The sequence below is a fragment of the Ostrinia nubilalis genome, chromosome 2 (genome assembly GCF_963855985.1).
Source record: "Ostrinia nubilalis chromosome 2, ilOstNubi1.1, whole genome shotgun sequence".
Taxonomy (NCBI): Eukaryota; Metazoa; Arthropoda; class Insecta; order Lepidoptera; family Crambidae; genus Ostrinia; species Ostrinia nubilalis.
In genome coordinates this window covers 2,546,684-2,567,217 of record NC_087089.1, presented here as the reverse complement: position 1 = coordinate 2,567,217, position 20,534 = coordinate 2,546,684, and the positions used below count along the sequence as shown (strand labels likewise).

The following is a 20,534-nucleotide window of genomic DNA, read 5'->3' as shown; positions in this document are numbered from 1 at the left end:
CCATAGTTAAAATAAAAATAATTATTACAAGACTTTAGTTCTAACAAGTCAATAAGAGGTCCATACACACTATCATATCGAAAAATTATCATTATCGTGATTACTTTTTAAAATAAACACAAAAATGTCTCTCCTGAAAAGTTGCTGTTTTGCAATTAGGGCAGTTTTCGTCGGGTACGACGATATTATAACTATCATCTTTTCACAGGCAACCGCTGCACAGAAGACGTGGTGGAATGCACTAGCGGTTCAGGCCCGTGCCACCACGGAAGGTGCTTCAACACCCACGGATCGTACACCTGCGTCTGCGAGCCGGGCTATACGGGCCGGGACTGTGATGCCGAGTACGTGCCGTGCAAACCGTCCCCGTGCCTTCATGGAGGAAGGTGCACTACCTTGGATCAGCTGAGATACGAGTGCGACTGTCCTACTGGTGAGTTTAGTTGTTTATGTAGTTATTTGTCCAACTTTTGGGCAAACATCTCCAGGTACATTGTGTTCCATTGCTGGATAAAGGGACCCACAGATCCCTCTAATTACTCGATCTATGGTGGTTCTTTTTGCCTTCCAACTATCCAGGTCTCCTCATTATTATTATGTTGTCTCCTGACACGACATTTCAAGTTTCCATAAGGTTAACGTTACTAAGGCTATGCGTAGACCGTTGATTTTTCGTCGGCCGATAGTTTATGTCGGGCAGTTGATCAGTATGGGCATGTATGGAAGTGCGCACATTATGCCGATTCGACTTGGCCGATTCTTCATACAATTTAAAATCGGGCACAGCTATTGGCCAACTAAAAATCGATGGTCTGCGCTTAGTCTAATGATAACCGTTTGACAGATTTTTGACGTTTGTCAAAGTTAAAGTAAGATGGTGCAACCCAGCCTAAGAAGGTTTTGATTTGATTTTTGATTTTGTTCAATATTTATTTCTTGGTATTTTACCTACTTAATGTTGTGGCAAATTTTTTATGACATTTTCGGTTCGAATCCTGCATTTTCGAAGTAAGCGGATGTAAATGCCGATTTAAATTCCTCAATAACATATAGATATGTGTACTAGCTTCCATATATTGGACATTTGCAAAACAGACCTCCTTTTTTGCAACTGGCTAACGCAATGGCAGCTCTATTAGGTAAGCGCCCATATTGGTCGCTTGCGGTAGTTGAATCAAGCACTTGATGATGAATTACTATCTATATTGGGATTAGTATGTTTATTAAAAGGAATGATTAATTATGGAAAATGGTTCAAGTTTTATACGAAGGAAGACAAGGATTGTCGTTTTTATTTATAAAATCTTTCAAGTTTAAAACTCAAACTTGTTTTCCTATCTAAGGCTGTCAAACTCCACACAAAAGGCACCAGTTATCATTATAATAGTTACGGTTAAAGTTAGCTGGTGCAACTCAGGCTAAGAAACTTTACATTGTATTTTTACTGTTACAGTTAAATCGTATGTAGGTACTACACTTTTCCTCATTAAAAGTTGAGACTCCTAATAAACTGTTACAAGCTCATTAAAATGACAAAATCATATTAAACGAATCTGCCATAATTCTTCACGATACTCAAGTGCATCGATATAATTAATCCAACAGTTCTAATTACGTTTAAGTTTCACACCCCGTAGTGATGCTACTATGTATCGATATTAACGATTGCAAAGTCAGTCGATATTTAGACAAGAATTAATATTCAGAACCTTGACTTACTACACAAAACGTAAAAGAGTACCTACTTTTTTGTCGGTAATGAAAATATTTTCCAAAGATTAATTTCCTTGTCATTTTGTTTATAATTCAATCCGACAGATCTCTGTCACCTTTTTGATATGCTTGTTTTTTGATTTCATAATTTCACACCCTTTTGTTTTGTGTAATTAAACCATAATTAATGCAATCAGCTTTCGCAAATTAACACTCGAGCAGATACATTAATTTAAATTAATTTGTGATTACCGAATGACACGAATGAAAACTCTTATTTTTATTTTGAACAAGTGCCACCCTCTGAATTGTCTGGCAGAAATCGCTTTCTAGGAAGGACGATAGGACCACCTAACTATTGTATTTCTTTTATGTGTCTATTTATCGATAATTTTTTTTTATGCATAACAAGGCAGGTATTTGACCACAATCGCACCTGATGTTAAGTGGGATGCAGTCTAGGATGGTAAATAGCCCTGTAAGTGCTTATTCACTCTCGCCTTAAAGAGGCCCGGATTATAGTTTTCGGGAAAGACAGCAGCAGGCAACGAATTCCAGTCCCTAGCTGTTCGCATTATAAAAGAGTCGAATTACATCGATAAATTATGAACATCCCTACACCTGCACACAAGAGCACACACATTCGATTAGCATTATTACTTACAATGATTAGATGTGTGCGCAGTTCACACGGCTGCCACATGTTGAAACATAAAGTAACGGCAAGTTTAAATCCTTCAGCACATTTTTTGCCATGTGTGCAGTGTAAATATTTGGGGAAGAGCGGTAGTCTGGTTTTGACGACTATTGAGTCGTAACTAGTCTCACGAACTTTGTTTATACATTTATTGAAATGTATAAACAAAGTTCGTGAGACTAGTTTACGTCTAATAACGTTTATTTTCCCCATTTCATTTATGAAATGGGGAAAATAAACGTTATTAGACGTAAACGATTGATGTTTGTTTGGTCGTCTTTTGCGTATGCACGATACCATCAGGATTATTACTACTAGCGGCCGCCCGCGACTTCGTACGCGTTGATCCCGTTTTACCCCCTTAGGGGTGGAGTTTCGTAAAATCCTTTCTTAGCGGATGCCTACGTCATAACATCTACCTGCATGCCCAATTTCAGCCCGATCCGTACAGTGGTTTTCGCTTTCATGGAATTTAAGTGTGTAACTGACAGCAGTTACAGCTTATCTGTTTTTACAGTAGGCGACAGTATGACGTCAAGAAAGCTTGGGGTCTATTAGCTATGTGAGGTTAAAAGCAGAATTACGTTTTATGGAATCGATATCGAAAATTAAACTTATCTTTACCTCACTACGTCTCCTCATGTGGAAAGGAGGTAAAGACTTTTCTGATTCGATCAACATACTGTATCATTGCCTATACTCTTGTGTTAAACACTTTTATTGTTACATGAATCATTGGGGGAGGCTTATGTTCAGCAGTGGATGTCCAGTGGCTGAAATGATGATGATGACATTATACAAACACTTTGTGAGAACAAACAAATAAATAGTTACGCAAAGAATTTCCTCATACATTAATCGCCTACCAAAAATATGCAGTTTAAATCCAAATACACAGTCGGATTCCAATATTGCATTATTCATTCGAAATATACAAACATGATGGCCAAGAAAAACGTTTACGGATCCGAATTGACTGAGACGACAATAGATTTACATATTATTAGTGTGGGAGCGATCGTTGAGGCTTTTCCCGTACAAGTTTGTGAATGAAATAGTATTGCTATATGGGAAAATTTTACTATCGTGTAGGTCCGAATCGTAAATTTTGACTAACTCGACTGACAGGTTGTAGGTTCTATGCCCAGGTGGGCAACGGTAGTGTAAAACGACGTGTGTTTGTTAATATAAGTTAAGATGTATTTCTAGAGTGAATCGATTTGATTGTCCAAAATTATTAAGATACTGTACCTTGGAGGGCACGTCAAGTCTGAATTAATAATCGGTCAAATTCCATACAAAAAACACCGGTTATCGTCAAAGTTACGGTCAAAGTTAGGTGGTGCAACTCAGCCTTAGATTAAATAGAGTACCTACATTAGAACCAGCAGTTAGCTATTCGTACCAAATGTACATCAAAATGTAAAAACAAAAATTTACACGCTTGTCTAGTTTTAGACCACTAAAAGCTCGTCTAAGCTTTTGATAAAGCTTTCCATATCCAATTCATCTTGATTATTCACAACTAATACGCGGAAGCGTTTAAAACATTATTAGAAACAAGCCCACATGTGACATGGATACATTCCAATACAACATGTGGTCTCATGAGCCTTAATTAGTCATAGGAAGAACATTATTAGAAGTTCAATGATCTAGGCCTGAAAAAACAGTATTTAACGGACTTAAAAAGGTTCTTCTATTGAACTGTTTTTAAGACTACCTAAACTAAACAATACCTTTATTCTTCTACTAGCTTTCCGCCCGCGGCTTCGCCCGCGTGGGATTTTGTCTGTCACAGAAAAACTTTATCGCGCGCGTCCCTGTTTCAAAAACCGGGATAAAAACTATCCTATGTTCTTTCCCGGGACTCAAACTATCTCTATGCCAAATTTCATCAAAATCGGTTGCGAGGTTTAAGCGGGAAAGCGTAACAGACAGACAGACAGACAGAGTTACTTTCGCATTTATAATATTAGTTGGGATGGTGGTTATAACAATTGAGGTCACATCCCAGTGCTAGAATTTATTAATATCAACTATCCCTCAAACCGGAAAACGCAGCGTGGGACGTCCACCTACAAGGTGGACCGACGACATCGCAAAGGTAGCAGGGAAGCGCTGGACGCAGGCTGCTACCAATCGATCAACATGGAAAGCATTGGGGGAGGCCTATGTTCAGCAGTGGACGTCTTATGGCTGAAATGATGATGATGATCCCTCAAACGGATGGGGGACATGTCTCCCTAAGCTTACTATGATGATTCAATGGAATGGTATTTCCTTTAAAAAAAACAGGTTGATTCATGCCTGCATAGCACCTAAATTAAACGTGAGACAAGCCAATATAGACATTTATAAATGTCTCTACTGGAGTTCGAACCCAGGACCTCTAAATCAAAAGATTTCAACTCTACCCATTAGTCCACATACCCTGATAACCAATACCACTACAAAGCTCCAAAACACTTCGATAAACATTTTTCTCAAGCCCACTCCCATACGAAACCAATAAACAAATATACCACCACAGGGTGTTAATTAAGTACTCTTCATTACCGTTCCCACGGCGTGACGTCATCGCCAGACGTTTAGACGTTACTATTTTAAGTGGGAACATTCGATGTCCCCTCAGGGTGGAAGAACAATTCGTATTCCGATGATGGACATATGGGTATTAGAAAAAGAGTAGGTTAAAATAATTGGAGACGATGAAACAGAAACGTGACGTGTGAAACTATAACGAAACTGTAATGAGTTTAAAAATAGATCCGCGAAAAGTGTGTTGATTATGAATGTAATGATCCCATTATAATATGATCGCCATCTGTAGATGGTAGTTCTATTTAAAAGTCGTGTGATAGTTTTTCATCTGTTTCAATTACATGAAACACTATGAATAGTTATTTCGTGTGCTCAAAATTTTTAGGTATTACAAACCTTTTGATCTGATCTGCTGAAATGCGCCACTATGGTCTTTCTACTTTCGGGATGGATAAATTGCTTTACCGTTATGACGTTTAATGGCATAAGGCAACCTCTCAGAAGATTGAAGTCTACAAAATAGACACAAAATATCCAGGTTTTCAGGGAGGAAGGGATAAGGTGGACCGACGACCTGATAAAGGTAGCAGGAACGCGCTGGATGCAGGCCGCTACCAACCGTGCGATGTGGAAGTCATTGGGGGAGGCCTATGTTCAGCACTGGACCTCTATGGCTGAAATGATGATGATGATGATCCAGGTTTTCCTTCCCAATCCTAGCCATCGTGGGGAGTGTAGGCCAAAATCCTCCACTTGCCTTTGGTAAGTTACAGAAGGTCGTGCTAAATGACCTGATGATGACCCAAGTTTACTTCTAACTGTTCCTTAATGGTGAAGTAATAGAGAAAGAAGAAAATAAGAAAGCTTCCAGAAACAGTCGCAGACATCACCACAATCTAGCTTTTGCAACTGTCTAACACCATTTTGCAAGCCCGTAATGAATCTAATGAAGTCAGTTATAGCTCAAAGTTAACAGCCATTATACAACAACTATATACTAGGAAAATGTTTTTGAGCTTTCATTGCTTGTAGTTGGTTTCCTAATTTACATAACACTAAAAATATCTAGTCGAAGGATCAATTTAGTACTTTAATAATTTAGTAATTAATTTTTAGTAATTTGGTATCCATGCTTGTACAATCATTGTAATATAACCATTTTTTCTCCTAGTTTATAAAATCCGAAAAAAATCAGAGCTTTTTCAGACCTTATTATAAATACTAGCGTCCCGCTCCGGCTTCGCTAGTGTAACACTGAAAAGAAAAAGCTTTTCCTACCATATTTAGAGTAATATTTGGCTGGCTGTTTCATCTAGGCTGTGACACAGATGCGCCCGCGCTGCGGTACACATAAAAATGTGACGTAACTCCGTTTCGACAGTTTTCGCGGTGCCAAGCGAATCACACGGCAAATGAATTTAATGTGAGCGAGTCATTATGCTCACGCGCATTGGATACGAAATGCTTGCCTTGATTGAGTCTGGAGATAATAATATGGGTTTACTTTTCTTTTTGGTCATTTGTTTGCGTTGGCGATTATTTTGTAAATTGTAATAATGCAGTGTTTAAAGATGTTGAGGGTTTAAGGTCAAAAACAGCTGACTTTTGACTCTTAAGCTCCCTAGATGAATTTTATCCTGAATAATCATATTTTTACTTTTTGTAAAGATCGTTTACTGTGCCAAATTATATCCAATAGGGTATTAACTTCTACGACCAATCATCATGCAATTTCAATTATAACGATTAGTACCCAATAAAAATCATTTTAAAATAGCAGTCTAGTCCACTAAATCATTATTCCGCTGCATTTAAATAAAAACAGACCTATATATCAGTGTAAACGTTATTTATATCTCGTCCATAGTTAGGCTAAGTGCGGCTTTCGACTCGATCGTCGTGGTCGCCCGAGGCGGGCGCTCGGTCGACTTTCTGACCATAGACTAAGTAGAATACAGATATACCATTATAGAAAAGAGCAAACTAAAGGTGCCAAAAGTTTGATTAATGAAATTCGATTTTTATTTTCTGTAGTCATCGACTGTAAGCTGACTGTAAAAGAAGCTAGTTTTTAGATGTTAGGTTTTGTAATTAGTTAAAGTCCAAAAACAGGAAATTAGAAGATGTTTGGCTCTATCCTTGCTGGTAGGGTTTGTTTATCTTTATCTTTATTTTAGAGTTAACTTGCTGATCCGGCGCACCATCTATGTTCATCATAAATGATTTAAGATTCGAATGTTGAAAGAATTTTTCAAATCAGTCCAGTAGTTTCAGAGCCTATTCAATACCAAACAATATAAGTTAATTATCAATCATCACAATTTGGTCATAACATCTTCTTCCAGTTTACCTATGCAAGAAAGGATTTTTTTCCTGGCGGCTTGGTGACTGGAATTGAACCGCCACCGGTGCAGACGGAGAAGATGGTGAATTGTCTGCACGTGAAAAAGAGGTTGTCCGGCTTGCAGAAATTTATATAAGTTACCGTTCCTTGTGTGAAATTAGAAAATGTAAATAAAACAGCTCCCTCTCAATTGACACAATTTATTTTTATCTCGTATGCTCCTATATAGTTAACAATTACGATATTATAATAACTACTGTAATAGTGCCAATCTCAAGGGATTCAGGGTCGTTAATTAGGTTCGGTTTGGTGAATATTATTGCCACTACAAATTTCTTAAAACTCAGCCTAAATATTAAAAGACTCTACTAGTTAAGATAACTGCGCGATGTCAGGTCGGAAAGACTCCTACTTGAAGGATGGAAAAGTGGGTACCTTGGAAGCCATGCGGTTATAAGCCGTTACCCTGAACGTTCCTCTCTTCTTCCGGGGTCCAACGGGTCTCGCACACTTTTAGGTTACAAGCAGCGTCCTCCACGGCCTCAAGCGCGCAGTGCCAGATGAAGCTCTTGCATCTCTTTGACAGGTAAGCGTTCAAACTCTTGCAGAGACAGAGGTTTGATGACAAGGAGGAAATGCGAAGAGATCAGCAGTTCAGAAAGGAGTAATAATTATAGAAATCAATATGAAATATTGAAATATCTAAAATATGAAATGTAAAATCGTAAAATATGAAATATCATCAAAATATGTTTAAAATTGTGAAATATGAAATTATGAAATTATGAAATCCCGCATCTGAAACGAAAAATACGAGTGTCAGAATCACAAGTGGAACGTGGCATTAGGTTATGAAAAAAACCGCAATGGGAAACAAATACTCACGAAAACTGCTCGCTAATTTAAACTTCACTCGCAGTTTTCAGCATCCCAATACCCTCATCCGAATACGATTTAGGGAATTTCTGAAAGAAACGATTACATGAAATACCACGTACTGGAATACGAAAATTATCAATCACGAAAAAATAAATAAATTCTCCGACGGGAACTTACCTCATGTGTGTTTATTGTAAATTATATCAAGAAATTATCGTGGATGCATTTTGCATTCCACGATTTGAAACACAGGGGATTACATCCCCGAAAATAATAAAATTGCGGTTGCGCAAGATCGACCAAAATTCCAAAGTGATTTGACAGCTCAACTGACAGCCTGCGAGTCATCGACATCGCAAGACGTTTCGTTTCGCCGCTTAGGTAAAAAGCAAATACTAATAAAAACCATGATGAAAACAATCTCCTGAACACTGAAAATATTCTATTAAAAAATAGAATAATCAAAACAAAAACATTAGGAAATGTTTCAATAAAATATATTTGAATTGACTGAGCAAAAAGCGCCATCTATTGCAAATTAATTCAAAATCACGCCAATAGATGTCGCCAGTGGTATCCTAAATCCAAATATCGAGAAGAAATATCAATTTGTGAAAACAGCCAAAACTGCAACGCTACACCTAAGACAGTTGGGAAAAATATCTAGAGTAAGTAGGTATTAAACAGACATGCAAAGATCATGCATTAATCCAATTATTGTCTGTCTTTTCCAATACACTACTCTATGTCAAAGATTATCTCACTGAACTAGTAAACTATACTTACGCGTGTAAATGTTACAGATAATGAACTTAGCTCTAAGCGTTTGTCTTGTTACCTTCTTTATTCTAATTATAGACGTTTTTAGACGTAAAATCAGATAAATCTAGCGATAAAATAGGTTTACGCCTGTATTCACAAACCATGCTTGCTTAAGTGAAGCAGCAAATCGAACGCACGGCGTTGAATAGAGCTCTGTGATTGGTTCATGTGTCACCCTGTGCGTCCGCGCGCACTGGAAGAACTCATAGTAATGTTTGTGAATACGGGTGTTACTTAGCTATCTGAATAAATCTAAATAAAAGAGCGTGCCCACACGATGTGGGATGGATTGGTCATTCAAACTTTGAAGGTGCTGCTAAAGTTATTTTGACAGAAGAAGGCTCTTTAGCGGTACATCGTGAGACTCTAGTACTACCTTATAGCTGATGTCGTGCTAAAATATCGTAAAGTTTGTTGCATTTGGACTTGGATAAATCAAAAAGGTGATTGTGTTTGTTATAAACTACGATCGGATACGATCAGTACAAGTAAAGGGCGCCATTAAGAACGTTAGCTTTTAGGTCGACGTCGATTCGATGACAGATTTAGATGCAGCTAAATACACTATAAATACAACACACTAGTCAACTTCAATAGACAATACATGAAGTTACTCGTAGGTACTAGTTTTATTGTACCGCATAAATATGAAATTAAAGGAGCAGTGCAATTAAAGAGGCATTCGTTGAAATGTTCACATAACGTAATGCAGATAAATGACCAAAACAACTTCCACTAAGTCCTATTGATATCATAGGTATCGTAGCATAGCATAAGTTGAGAGACCTGGATGAAATTTTACATCACACAAAGATGATGGTTAGGAAAATAACAGTTGGACTAGCAAAACTAGAACATTTTGCTCCATTTGCCTCAAAGACAGAATTGAGAATGGACCTACTTCCCAGTTTGTTATCGCTTTTTCCCTTAAAAATCCCTCAGAAACCGATATACCATTGTGTCTATGCCTGTTACCTTCCAAAGAGTCTTTAACGTGCATTCTTTTCCAGGGTACCGCGGCCAGAACTGCGAGATCGACATTGACGACTGCCCTGGTCACCTATGCCAGAACGGGGCAACCTGTGTGGACGGTCTCAATACCTACACCTGCGAGTGTCCGCCGACTTTCACAGGGTCGCTGTGCGAGACTGATGTCGACGAGTGCGCTTTGAGGTAAGTCCCTTTAGTATGTGCATCTTCTTGTTATGTAGGCTGCTTGGTTTTTGGTAGACTAGGAATTTTTCCAAGCGTCTGACAAAGTCAATTAAAATGACAGCTCTGCAAAGCACAGGATCAGTTCCATGGAACATTCTGTGTGCTTCAATCCCATTCTGTGTGTCCACGTTATTTTGTGTGTCTAATTTGAGAATGGAATAAGGACCTCAGAACAGGTGCCTCCAGGAACTCTAAATCACGATTGTTTTTCAAGTGATTAATTTTTCGTTCGTTTCAACAACGATTAATTTTTACCATCTTTAAACTCAGGAGTAATCACTGTCAGCATCCTTATCGTTTATCGATGTAGTTCTTGAATTTTGAAAAGTTTATAGGAAATTCTTGTACAGGAGTCTTCTACAAATATTTCGGAACTATTTGTTTCAAAACAATCGTGGCATTTGAAATTTCGGTCAATAAAGAATGAAACTGAACAATTTCTACTCCAAATTGCTGCTTTGCCAAATGAAGCTCGTACTTCATAAGACAATAAAGCCCGCGACGCGTAATGACCTATAGCCGATTCTACAAATGAGCCGAAAACAGTTACGTCTCGCCAATTTGTTGCATCACATCTTTCGACAGCTAAATTTTGATTGCTGACCACAAACACAATAAATTCAACTCTACCACCCCGAAAATAAGGACGCGTATCGAACCGATATCCTGCCCCAATTAACCTGGCATCTCTAAAATGAAACCTGGAACGGATCGGATAAATCCTTTGCCGAAAATTCGATACCGTACATCAAAGCAAATTATACTTTATTGGCCCCATTCAGAGTTGATATTGGGTTGGGATGTTTTTCACCGGATAATAGCAACGGCCTGATTTTGGTAATACGATACCGAGCCATCTTGGATGCGTCTGCGATGCAGTGTCCTGTTTTGTAAAGGATTCCAAATAAAAAATAACAGGATACATATTTTTGGTTGCTTTCCGTCTTTTGTGGCTATGTAAAATAATATTCAATACCCTATCATACAATATGTTAGAAATATTGATCAAAGTCACTGATAATAACGTTTGTCTACTATCATTAACGTTTCTTCTAAGCCTAAAGAATATGCGGTCTAAAACAGAACTTTTTTAAATTCGGTCCATCATTATAATATAACAGTCCTCTGGTGGACATAATAATATGCATAGATCTTCTCTCAAAAAACGCCACCAATCGGGCTTAGTCCTCAGCTATTCTCTTCCAGCCTCTATCTTTCGCTTGGCGTCGCTCTACCTTGCTGAAAGCCATCCCACGCTCCTCCCTAAAATCTAAGCGGGAAGATGATTAAAATAATGAAGAAACAAATTGTATGAGCCATCCAAATTCAAAGAAAAGTTGGCATCTGATAAAGCAAACGATCCCAAATCATTTATCGCAAAAACCTCTCAAAACAAATTCGGCATCTAAACCGGCGACATTACAAAGGCAGACAATTAAAATAAAGACCAATGATATGCGCTACGTATTGTAAGTTTTTGTCGTATAAGTAATTATTAGCATGGTATCGGGCGCTAATTACAAAGCGGAGTCAACGGCCGCGCAGCGTAAGTATAAAACTTATAATCGTTTTAAAAATAGACGAGACTTCGCATTATTATGACTCAAAACTTGATTCAGACTCACAGACTTAATCAAAGTTAAGTCTAGATTGATACTTGAGTGTTTGTAGAGTCTTTCTTGATAGAATAGGCAGAACCTTAGTCATCGTAGTCAACCAAAGACAGCTTACTATCTGTTGGTACTGGAAATTAATTTATAAAAGTCTGAGTTTTGCAAGTGATTACCACTTTCATTAAGTAAAATATCAGGGGTTTCGTCCATTTGCCACAAAGTCGACTCGTCACAGGGAAAAAACATGTGTAAATTCGTGACACTTCATTTATTTCTCGTGACAAATTCATTTCTGACGAATATCCTTTCAATGCTACAGATGTGTGACAAATCGATGTGTCAATTTGACAGTAACCCCAGGTTTTAGATCGACAATACTTTGACCCCCGCTTTCGCTCGCAACTTGGCCCGACTTCATCGTGCGCCCCTGTGTGCCCGCGCAGCGCTAACTGTTAGCTAATGACGCTTATAAAAACAATCCCTTCGACAGTCACACGGTCAACTACGGGTATGACAGGAAAAACTTCCTTGGAGATATGGAGTGAATGAAGGGTGTAGTAATTTTACATACTCATGCGTGGCGTTCTGTGCAATGAACTTAGGTCGTTGGTGCCCTGTATTGTCATGTAGGTATTTCAAACTTAATTTGTATTAAAATGTATGCAATGCTTAGAATATGGTCAGATCTACTTTGAAATTCCGTGCATTAGCAACTTAATTCTGCAATTTTTATTATTAGGAGAATTGTAGTTATTTGATATTTAAGCCTTGTAGTAAGTACCTACTTTATACATTTACAAATTCCGGCCTAATCTCCCGAATTTCAATATAAATCCACAAATGGCTATAAAAATGTACAGTCAACAATCAACATTATCCCATATCGCAAAATCGCTCTTAATACAACCACCTAAGATACCACAGTAGTTAATGTGCGGTCGTCTGTACCACAATAAAACCTACTTTCGAACAACGGCTGCGCAGGCGCATCGCCCTGTAAAATAAAAAAGGACGAACGCAGAAACTCGATATTGGGCACGCATTTATCAGTTGCGTTTCTGAGCGAACGGTTCGGATAGTATGACCATGACACTGCACGGAGACAAAAAAACTAGAAAAATCGACCTTATTTTCATAACAATACGATTGATTTTCCAATAGCTTCCAAAAGTCAGGGTATATGTAAAATAAGAGCCAAGAAACAGCTTAAAACCACAGACCAAATTACCTCGCGTCCCAAAGTGTATAATTACGGAATTATGAACTTTATTTCTTTGTAATAAACTTTATTAGTCAAAATTAGAGGGAGACAAAAGTTTGTTTGGGAAGGCAAGTTCAGCGGGCGGTCTCTGCCCGAAGATGGTGGAGGTATTAATAGGTTATTGGGAACAATTAATTTAATAGAGAAGTTATGAAATATAATATGGCCGTGGTATCCCATAGTGATAGACAAACATCTAAAGAACTTTATGATGGCGTAAAACGATTATCATTTTTGTAGAATCTTATAACAATTTTAAGATTGCCGCCTTTGTTAAGTCGTCGAACGTCTTTTACTAAATTCTTAGTTAATCTAATGAATGACCTAATTTTTACAGTTGACTATTTTGAATTAGCAGTAGGTACACCACCCTGTATGATAGTCTGTCTCTCTCAGATAGTTACCTACGGAATATTGAGCTGAGTAAAAGAGAAAAACGAAATTAGACATCTTAGACAGAAAAATAAACTGATTTTCATGATTCAGACACTTGAAACAAAGAGAGTTCTTTTAAGGACTCTAAAACGGCGATCACATAGCTCCTAGCCATAATTTTCACCTTTCACTTAACACCATAATTAAAACACTAGAAACTCCTTGTCAATACATCGGCGCCATACTTAAAATACCACCAGCCACTTCACTTAATCCCAGAATGTTTATTCATAAGGCTTCGTGAGACATAAATAAGATATTTTATTAATTACTCATTGATTTCCTTAGTTAATTACAGAAGTGAGAACATCAAAAAGAATCCAACAAGTTTTCGTTTATTAGGTGTCGGAAATACACCTTCCATTTTGTGAATCTTCTAAATATATAAAAGGAGAAACTGACTGACTGACTGACAGATCAACGCACAGCCTAAACGGCTAAACGTAGGCACTTGAAATTTGGAAGGGACGTAGCTTAGGTACCGTAGAGGTGCACTAAGAAAGGAATTTCCGAAATTCCCACGGGAACGGGAATTAGCGGGAAAAACGGGATTCACGCGTACGAAGTCGCGGGCGGCCGCTAGTTTATTTTATTTTAAATTTTGTTTACTAGCGAAGTGAATCATTTACGTTGATGATGAAGCTAAACCTTTAGTAAAGAGTTGACAGGTTCAGATTTCTACGAAAAACAAAAGCACAACTTGACATAACTCTAAAAGTGCCACTTTTGACCTCCGGTCACTCTGTGTCGTTACATGTATCTGTCAAAACTCCGGTCGACGTAACAACGTCAAAATATCTTCAAAAAAAGACGTGCGCACGCAATTTTTGCAGGGACATTTTATTGCAAAAGACTCTTTAAGACGAGGAAAGTAAAGAAATGGCCAATTACTTAGACGATTTATGGCGTGTCGGGCAAAGACTAGTTTTTGCTGGATGCTTGTTAAATCCGTAATTCGTTTTTTTGCCGCGACCCGAGCGTCGTGTTGTGACTAGAAAATTGCACAGTAGATGATGCCATCTACCTGTTCTAGCCGATTTTAAAGCTTAAAACGACAGCTGCTCCCAAGACATTACAGTAATTGGATGATTCTTTTCAGTGTGCACACTGTGTGTATGTGTTAAATTGTTTTCCTTTAAAACAAATTAAAAATTACTTACTAGTGACTTATACCCGTTTTCACCATCAACCCCTAATTTTAAAGTGACCCCTTTGAAAACAAAATTCCTTCACTCAATTAAAAATTAGGGATTGATGGTGAAAACGGACATTAGAATAATGATGCGAAAGTTGACAAATCATTTCAATGTTTTAATAAAAAATGCAATAATTAAAATACGCACCATCTCAATCCGCCCCGATCAATTCTTCAAACAAATACTCGATTACCAAAAGTAGTAATGATTAATAGTTATTCGATAACGTTCAAATTGGATGCCATATCTGTGTAGTCGGCTACTATTCTGTCAGTAACAAATGATGGGTCTGCATCTCGATTATGAGTAGCGAAGATGAAGACTTTCGTTTTTTTATCAGCACTATCGCGATGCAAATTAGTATTTGTTTCTTAAGAAGATTAATTTTGATTAAAATCTTCTATTGATGATATAGTTATGACTGCAGAGTAAGAGATCACACGATTTAGCAAGCCTCAAAGGGTTAAGATGGAGGAACAAAATGTCATTGACACGAAAGTCAAAAGATCAAAGGCACCTTCAATTACTTCAACTGCTCTTAAGCTTTTTACAAAGGTAATAACGTTCCAAAATATAAATGAAATGATTGTAGTCTCTTGAGAGGATTATAAAATTTTATAGTTAACAAATTTCCGTTGGCGGATTGGGGATATTTCGAGTTTTATGACAAAATTGGCTGAGGATAATTTGTCATGGGCGGCGCTCACGCAGTTAAGCGCCTCGGCTACCGGGTCTTAGCTTGTGGCATTATGTGAGCCTTTAGCGAAAGGGTTAAAGAAATAACTCTGGAAAATAGTTTCATCTCTCTTACTCATGCCAGCATCACAGAACGAGCGGTAGAGATGGATAGTCGATATTAAATTTTTACAATTAGTTTGTGCGGTTTTCTAGCAACTGCTGACACTTTTAATTCTCTGTAAATGTGATAGGGTTCACAAGTAATGGGAAATGTATTTCTCTTTTGTAGCTATAGTTAGTATAGTGTTGTTAAAACAATTTAATGTCAAAATGAACAAGAAATAGGTAACTAAAATGTCACTTATGAATAAAAAATACCCAGACGGACAGTCAGGCCTGCAATCTAAATAGATGTCCAGCAAACACTACAAAATATGACGGAACACAACAGTTTGAAATCCAACGTTTTCTGAGTCAATAAATCTCAAAACAAATACCTATTAACTGAACAACTAGCAGAATAAAAAGAAAGTCGACTCCAAGCACTCGGCAAGTGTGATTGATGAGTTGCCCTCAGCCTTCGTCGGGCAAACCCTTGGCCTCACTCGGCCAGCCACTGGGCTTTTACTGTAATAAATTGCAGCTCGATCTATGGTTCATTTAATTTGATACTTCAGCAGATTGGTCGGTTGGCTTTATAGTTTTTTGTAACTACTGTCGATGGAATTTGTTGTTAGTACCTCTTACTTAGATAATATTGTTATTTGGTCTTACATCTACAGAATAGTTAGTGACTGTGTGAGTGATTTTTCCTCACCCGTTATAGAAAAGAACACGAAATTATTCCAAAATTTTCAAAAATTGTTTATAAACCTTTTGTACCTAGAAGAATTTGTATTTGAAAAGTGACAATGGGTTATAAAACGTCTTTAAAAAGGTCCCAAGTATTTTTTTTGGTAATAACAAAGTTCACTAACTTAAACACCTTACTATTTAATCTTGCGTTTATCTTAGCAAGTTCTAGAACTTCGAAATACTGTAGCATCAGTACAACCGGTACGCTACACAGTAAAATTAAGTGTAGGTACGGTACCGGCTAGTTGCTGTTTACAAAATGTAACACAACTGTGAGAATCGCGGTTTGATTGGCCAGTTGTAAACTGTAACAAGTTATAATTTATACAGAGTTTTATTATGGTGTGTATCATTGTAAGAGATTTACGTTTCCCTAATACGCCGTACATTATAGTTCACCGTTTACGTCGCACTAAACATAAATTACAATTCTTTGGAGCTAACATATTGTTCCTGCTATTGAGTTGTTGGTGGTTGACATTAAATTTAGATTTATCTGTGTGCAATATTAATAGCTTTGCGAGATATAAATGGTTCCCGTCTACACCTGCTGTATGATTTAGGTTGATTAAAATATTGGTTTACGGTATTTGAGTTATAGTTCTTGCAACTCACGAAGGCGAGTGAGCTTTACTTGTGTGTGTACGTGTACATGCACATAATGACAGAGTAATGTCTATCAAAACTTTTGAAAAACGATCAGTAGCGAGCCACAACACATGTAAAGCTCATTCGCCTTCGTGAATTGCAACAATGTAATTCAAGCATAGGTTGTTTAATAAATAATTCGACGAATGACAGAAGAAAACAAGAAAGTGCTTTAAAAAAATCTCAAATTCTAGATTCAAGACCTCTAAAGCATGATCTTTCAAAAGAGCGTTTCCATCGTTCATAAGTCTATTTATAGTTCCATTTGAACAAAGACACAAAAGGTAATAGAGCTGTTTTACTGCTCACTGAAAGTGCAGAATAGACTAAAGACTCAATCCTAGTATTTATGGATGTAACCTCGATATTCAGAGAAGCAATAGCGAATATATTAATCAAACAGTCAATTGCAGACACAAATTCATATAAATTGCCCGATTTTAGATTTATTTTCGTAATAATTTTGATATTCGAAGCAAAATTAAATGATGTTTGAATTACGATAGTCAGTGGGTGTTTTGGGCTCTTGGAAGGAAATTATATTGTCAGAGATACATATGAATAAAGTTACAAGTCAAGTGAATAAAGTTGAAAGTTTTACAATTGAAAAGCATGACACAAATATGATTGGAAATATAGGTACTCATATCATGATAACCATTAACATCTACAAGTTACATTTAAAAATAACAGCAATGGCCCTAGATGATTATTGTACAATTCATTAACATTGAAAACAAAGATAATGATACAAAACTGAAACTATAATTGTTATGTAACATTAATGAACATTATAATTTATGGTCTGTCAACCAACCAACTTCTTTTTGTTTCGATTTGACAAATGAACGTTAACTGTTACATTGTAACAAAGATGCTCTGTCACAATATCATTAGACTATTTAGTTGCAATGAGTTTAATTTTAGTACCTACTCTTATCAAAATCTTTTTTCTCTATAGGAAGTTTATTTACGCTGGTATTTTTATTGAATAAGTTAGGCTGATTTTAGTGTCACGCGGAACGTCTATCTGGTGCGGACCCGCTCCGCACGGCCAATCTGGATGAACTTCTAGGGAGCGTTTTAGAGTAATGCGGTCCGGAGGAACCGCTCCGCTCCCTAGCAGTTTATACAGATCGGCTGTGCGGAGCGATCCGCACTGACAGTCCGCGTGACACTAAAACCAGGCTTAATCGACAGTAAGTTAAGATCACCTGGCACATTGAGTGGAACTACATTTCATTCAAAATTGAATTTTATAAAGATCCTAACGAGTATTTTTATTTGCTAAGTCTTGTCGCGTGGGGCTTACAATGTTGCAGCTTATATTATCGTTATGGTTATGAATATTATTGGAGCAATTTACAGCTACATTGTACGAGTATCGCCGTAAATTGCCGAAATTCCTCGTAATTTTAGGGTTTATTAGTTGGCACCATCCTCCAGGTATTGCATGATTATTATCAACTTTGGTGGATTTTTAAATAAGTTTACTGTATGTTTCTTGATCTTTGTTACATTGAAGACAGTCCTAAGCTTACAATCTTTCTAACATTGATATCAAAGTTGATTTCGCCCAACCATTTCTCTACCGTATCGAATAATTGATTACACCCAATATTTTCGTCAGAGAACTTGACGGACCGGCTTTTATAATAAACATTATGTAATTACAATAATTCGGGCTCGATGTTTTAATATGCCGATATTTTATAACGCCAACTTCACACAGTAATGTCAATATGGCTTAAAAGTCGACAATTTATGGGTGCTCAATCGGAATTTACGATCGGAAAGCCTAAAGGAATATTAAATTACGGAGTTGGACGCTATTGGGGCAAGTGAGAGGAGGAGCGAGTGAACAGGATCCTCATCAATTTGTTGGTGATCCGTTATTAATTCGAATAAATCAACTCAAAATTAATTAAAAAGTCAGTTTAACAGAAGCGAACTAGGACTATATTATTACAACTTTTTTATTAGCGAGATGATTATTTTTAGATTGCGCTATTAATGTTATTTATAAATGCATAAACGTTAGATTCGTATTTAACTTAATTGTTACAGTAGCCTATTTAGCAAGAACTTGTCCCTTAATCACCATTACATAACCCGGAGCTGTAAAATTAACATCAAGAATGTAGAGTACATTTCTAGTTAAATTTTGAAATGTTTCAAAACTTACAGCATGTACCAATGGGTAAGCACCCTAAATCTATGGTCAAAGGCCACAGTAAATCGAAGGTAAAGTTCGCAAATTACAGTTTGGCAATACATATTTGATCTGATACGCGGCGCATGCGCGCTCGTGCCGTGCGCGCTCTCGATCCTTAGCCGATTGCGCCGGCTTAGTACAAGCTGTTGGGAACAGCCTACTCATGCCGAATCCTGTTACAAATTAGCATATTTAATGGAAGAAGAGGGAAAATACTTGATCCTTGTTTTTTGTTCTTCAATCTATCATCAAGCATCAAATTATTGGAACATGTAGTGCTAATTTTTTTGTAGGTACTTTATAATCACACCCTTCTTCTTGCGCTCTTTAAAGTTTAAAACATTGTGACAAAAACGCTTTACGCATTGAAACACGTATGTGAAAATTTTCACACAATAATCTTACCTACTCATCATCATCATCATCATTATCATCATCATCATCTCAGCCATAGGACGTCCACTGCTGACCATAAGCCTCCCCCAATGCTTTCCATGTTGCCCGGTTGTTAGCGGCCTGTGTCCAGCGCCTTCCTGCTACCTTTATGATGTCGTCGGTCCACCTTGTGGGTGGACGTCCCACGCTGCCTGAAGACTAAAGTCTACTACCAATGTGTGTTACCAGTTATGACTTATGGTTCGGAAACGTGGCCTCTCACTATATGCCTTACTACTAATTTTGTAGAAAATCTCAGAATTTTCTCATAAAAACATAATACAGCTGTGAATGTAAATGAACTTTAATCGGTAGCAACTCGTAATATTGCCAGCCGGTTTTCTTTGGGCTGTGCTTTTAAATCATCGGAAATGTTTACCGGTTTTATCATTCGGGTTTTAGTGTCTCGCTGTGAAATTAGCACGATTTATATCACCAACAGCTCATATGTGCCATCTCTACCGCTAATTGGAAACATATCTTCACCATATCTAAAATTTATTCTTTTGAGACTAGCTATCTTAACAGTCTTTGAAAAATAGATTTGGAAAAAGGTCTACTATGGGAAGTAGGTATATCATTACTCTTTATTAGAATCACAGTGTCGCTAAAAGGAAAAGTAAGGGAAATTTCGAGAAAGGTAAATTAACTTTAACTGAAACAAAATCAATCAGGTTAATAAATGTAGTTGGAGTTAAGTGTAATGGTTAAGCGAAATCTGAAATTCCGGTAGGTACAAAAAGGGACATGACAAACAGAACAATATGAAGCAAAAATTTTAACGAACCAAGAGGAAATTTTTCTGCTGACAATATTTTAGTGTGAATTCGTGAAAGCCTCGCGCGCGCCGCCCCTTTGATATTTAAGTAGTACTTATTAGTGCATTTTAGCAAATGTTTTTGTGAAAGCATAATTTGGAGGGGGTATTTTAAGTATTCGAGATTGCGGCACGCCTTTTCAATTAGATGTTAACGAGGTTTTAAT

At 37.3% G+C, this 20,534-nt stretch overlaps 1 protein-coding gene across 1 annotated transcript in view; it reads left to right on the top strand.

Moving 5' to 3' along the window:
* The window catches only part of LOC135080058 (neurogenic locus Notch protein), a 169,619-nt gene that overhangs the window by 109,670 nt on the left and 39,415 nt on the right, over positions 1 to 20,534 (top strand). Inside the window, exons 5-6 of the mRNA XM_063974738.1 lie at positions 209 to 433; positions 10,010 to 10,172. Coding sequence (XP_063830808.1) covers positions 209 to 433; positions 10,010 to 10,172 — 388 coding nt within the window. The remainder of the gene's footprint in view (positions 1 to 208; positions 434 to 10,009; positions 10,173 to 20,534) is intronic.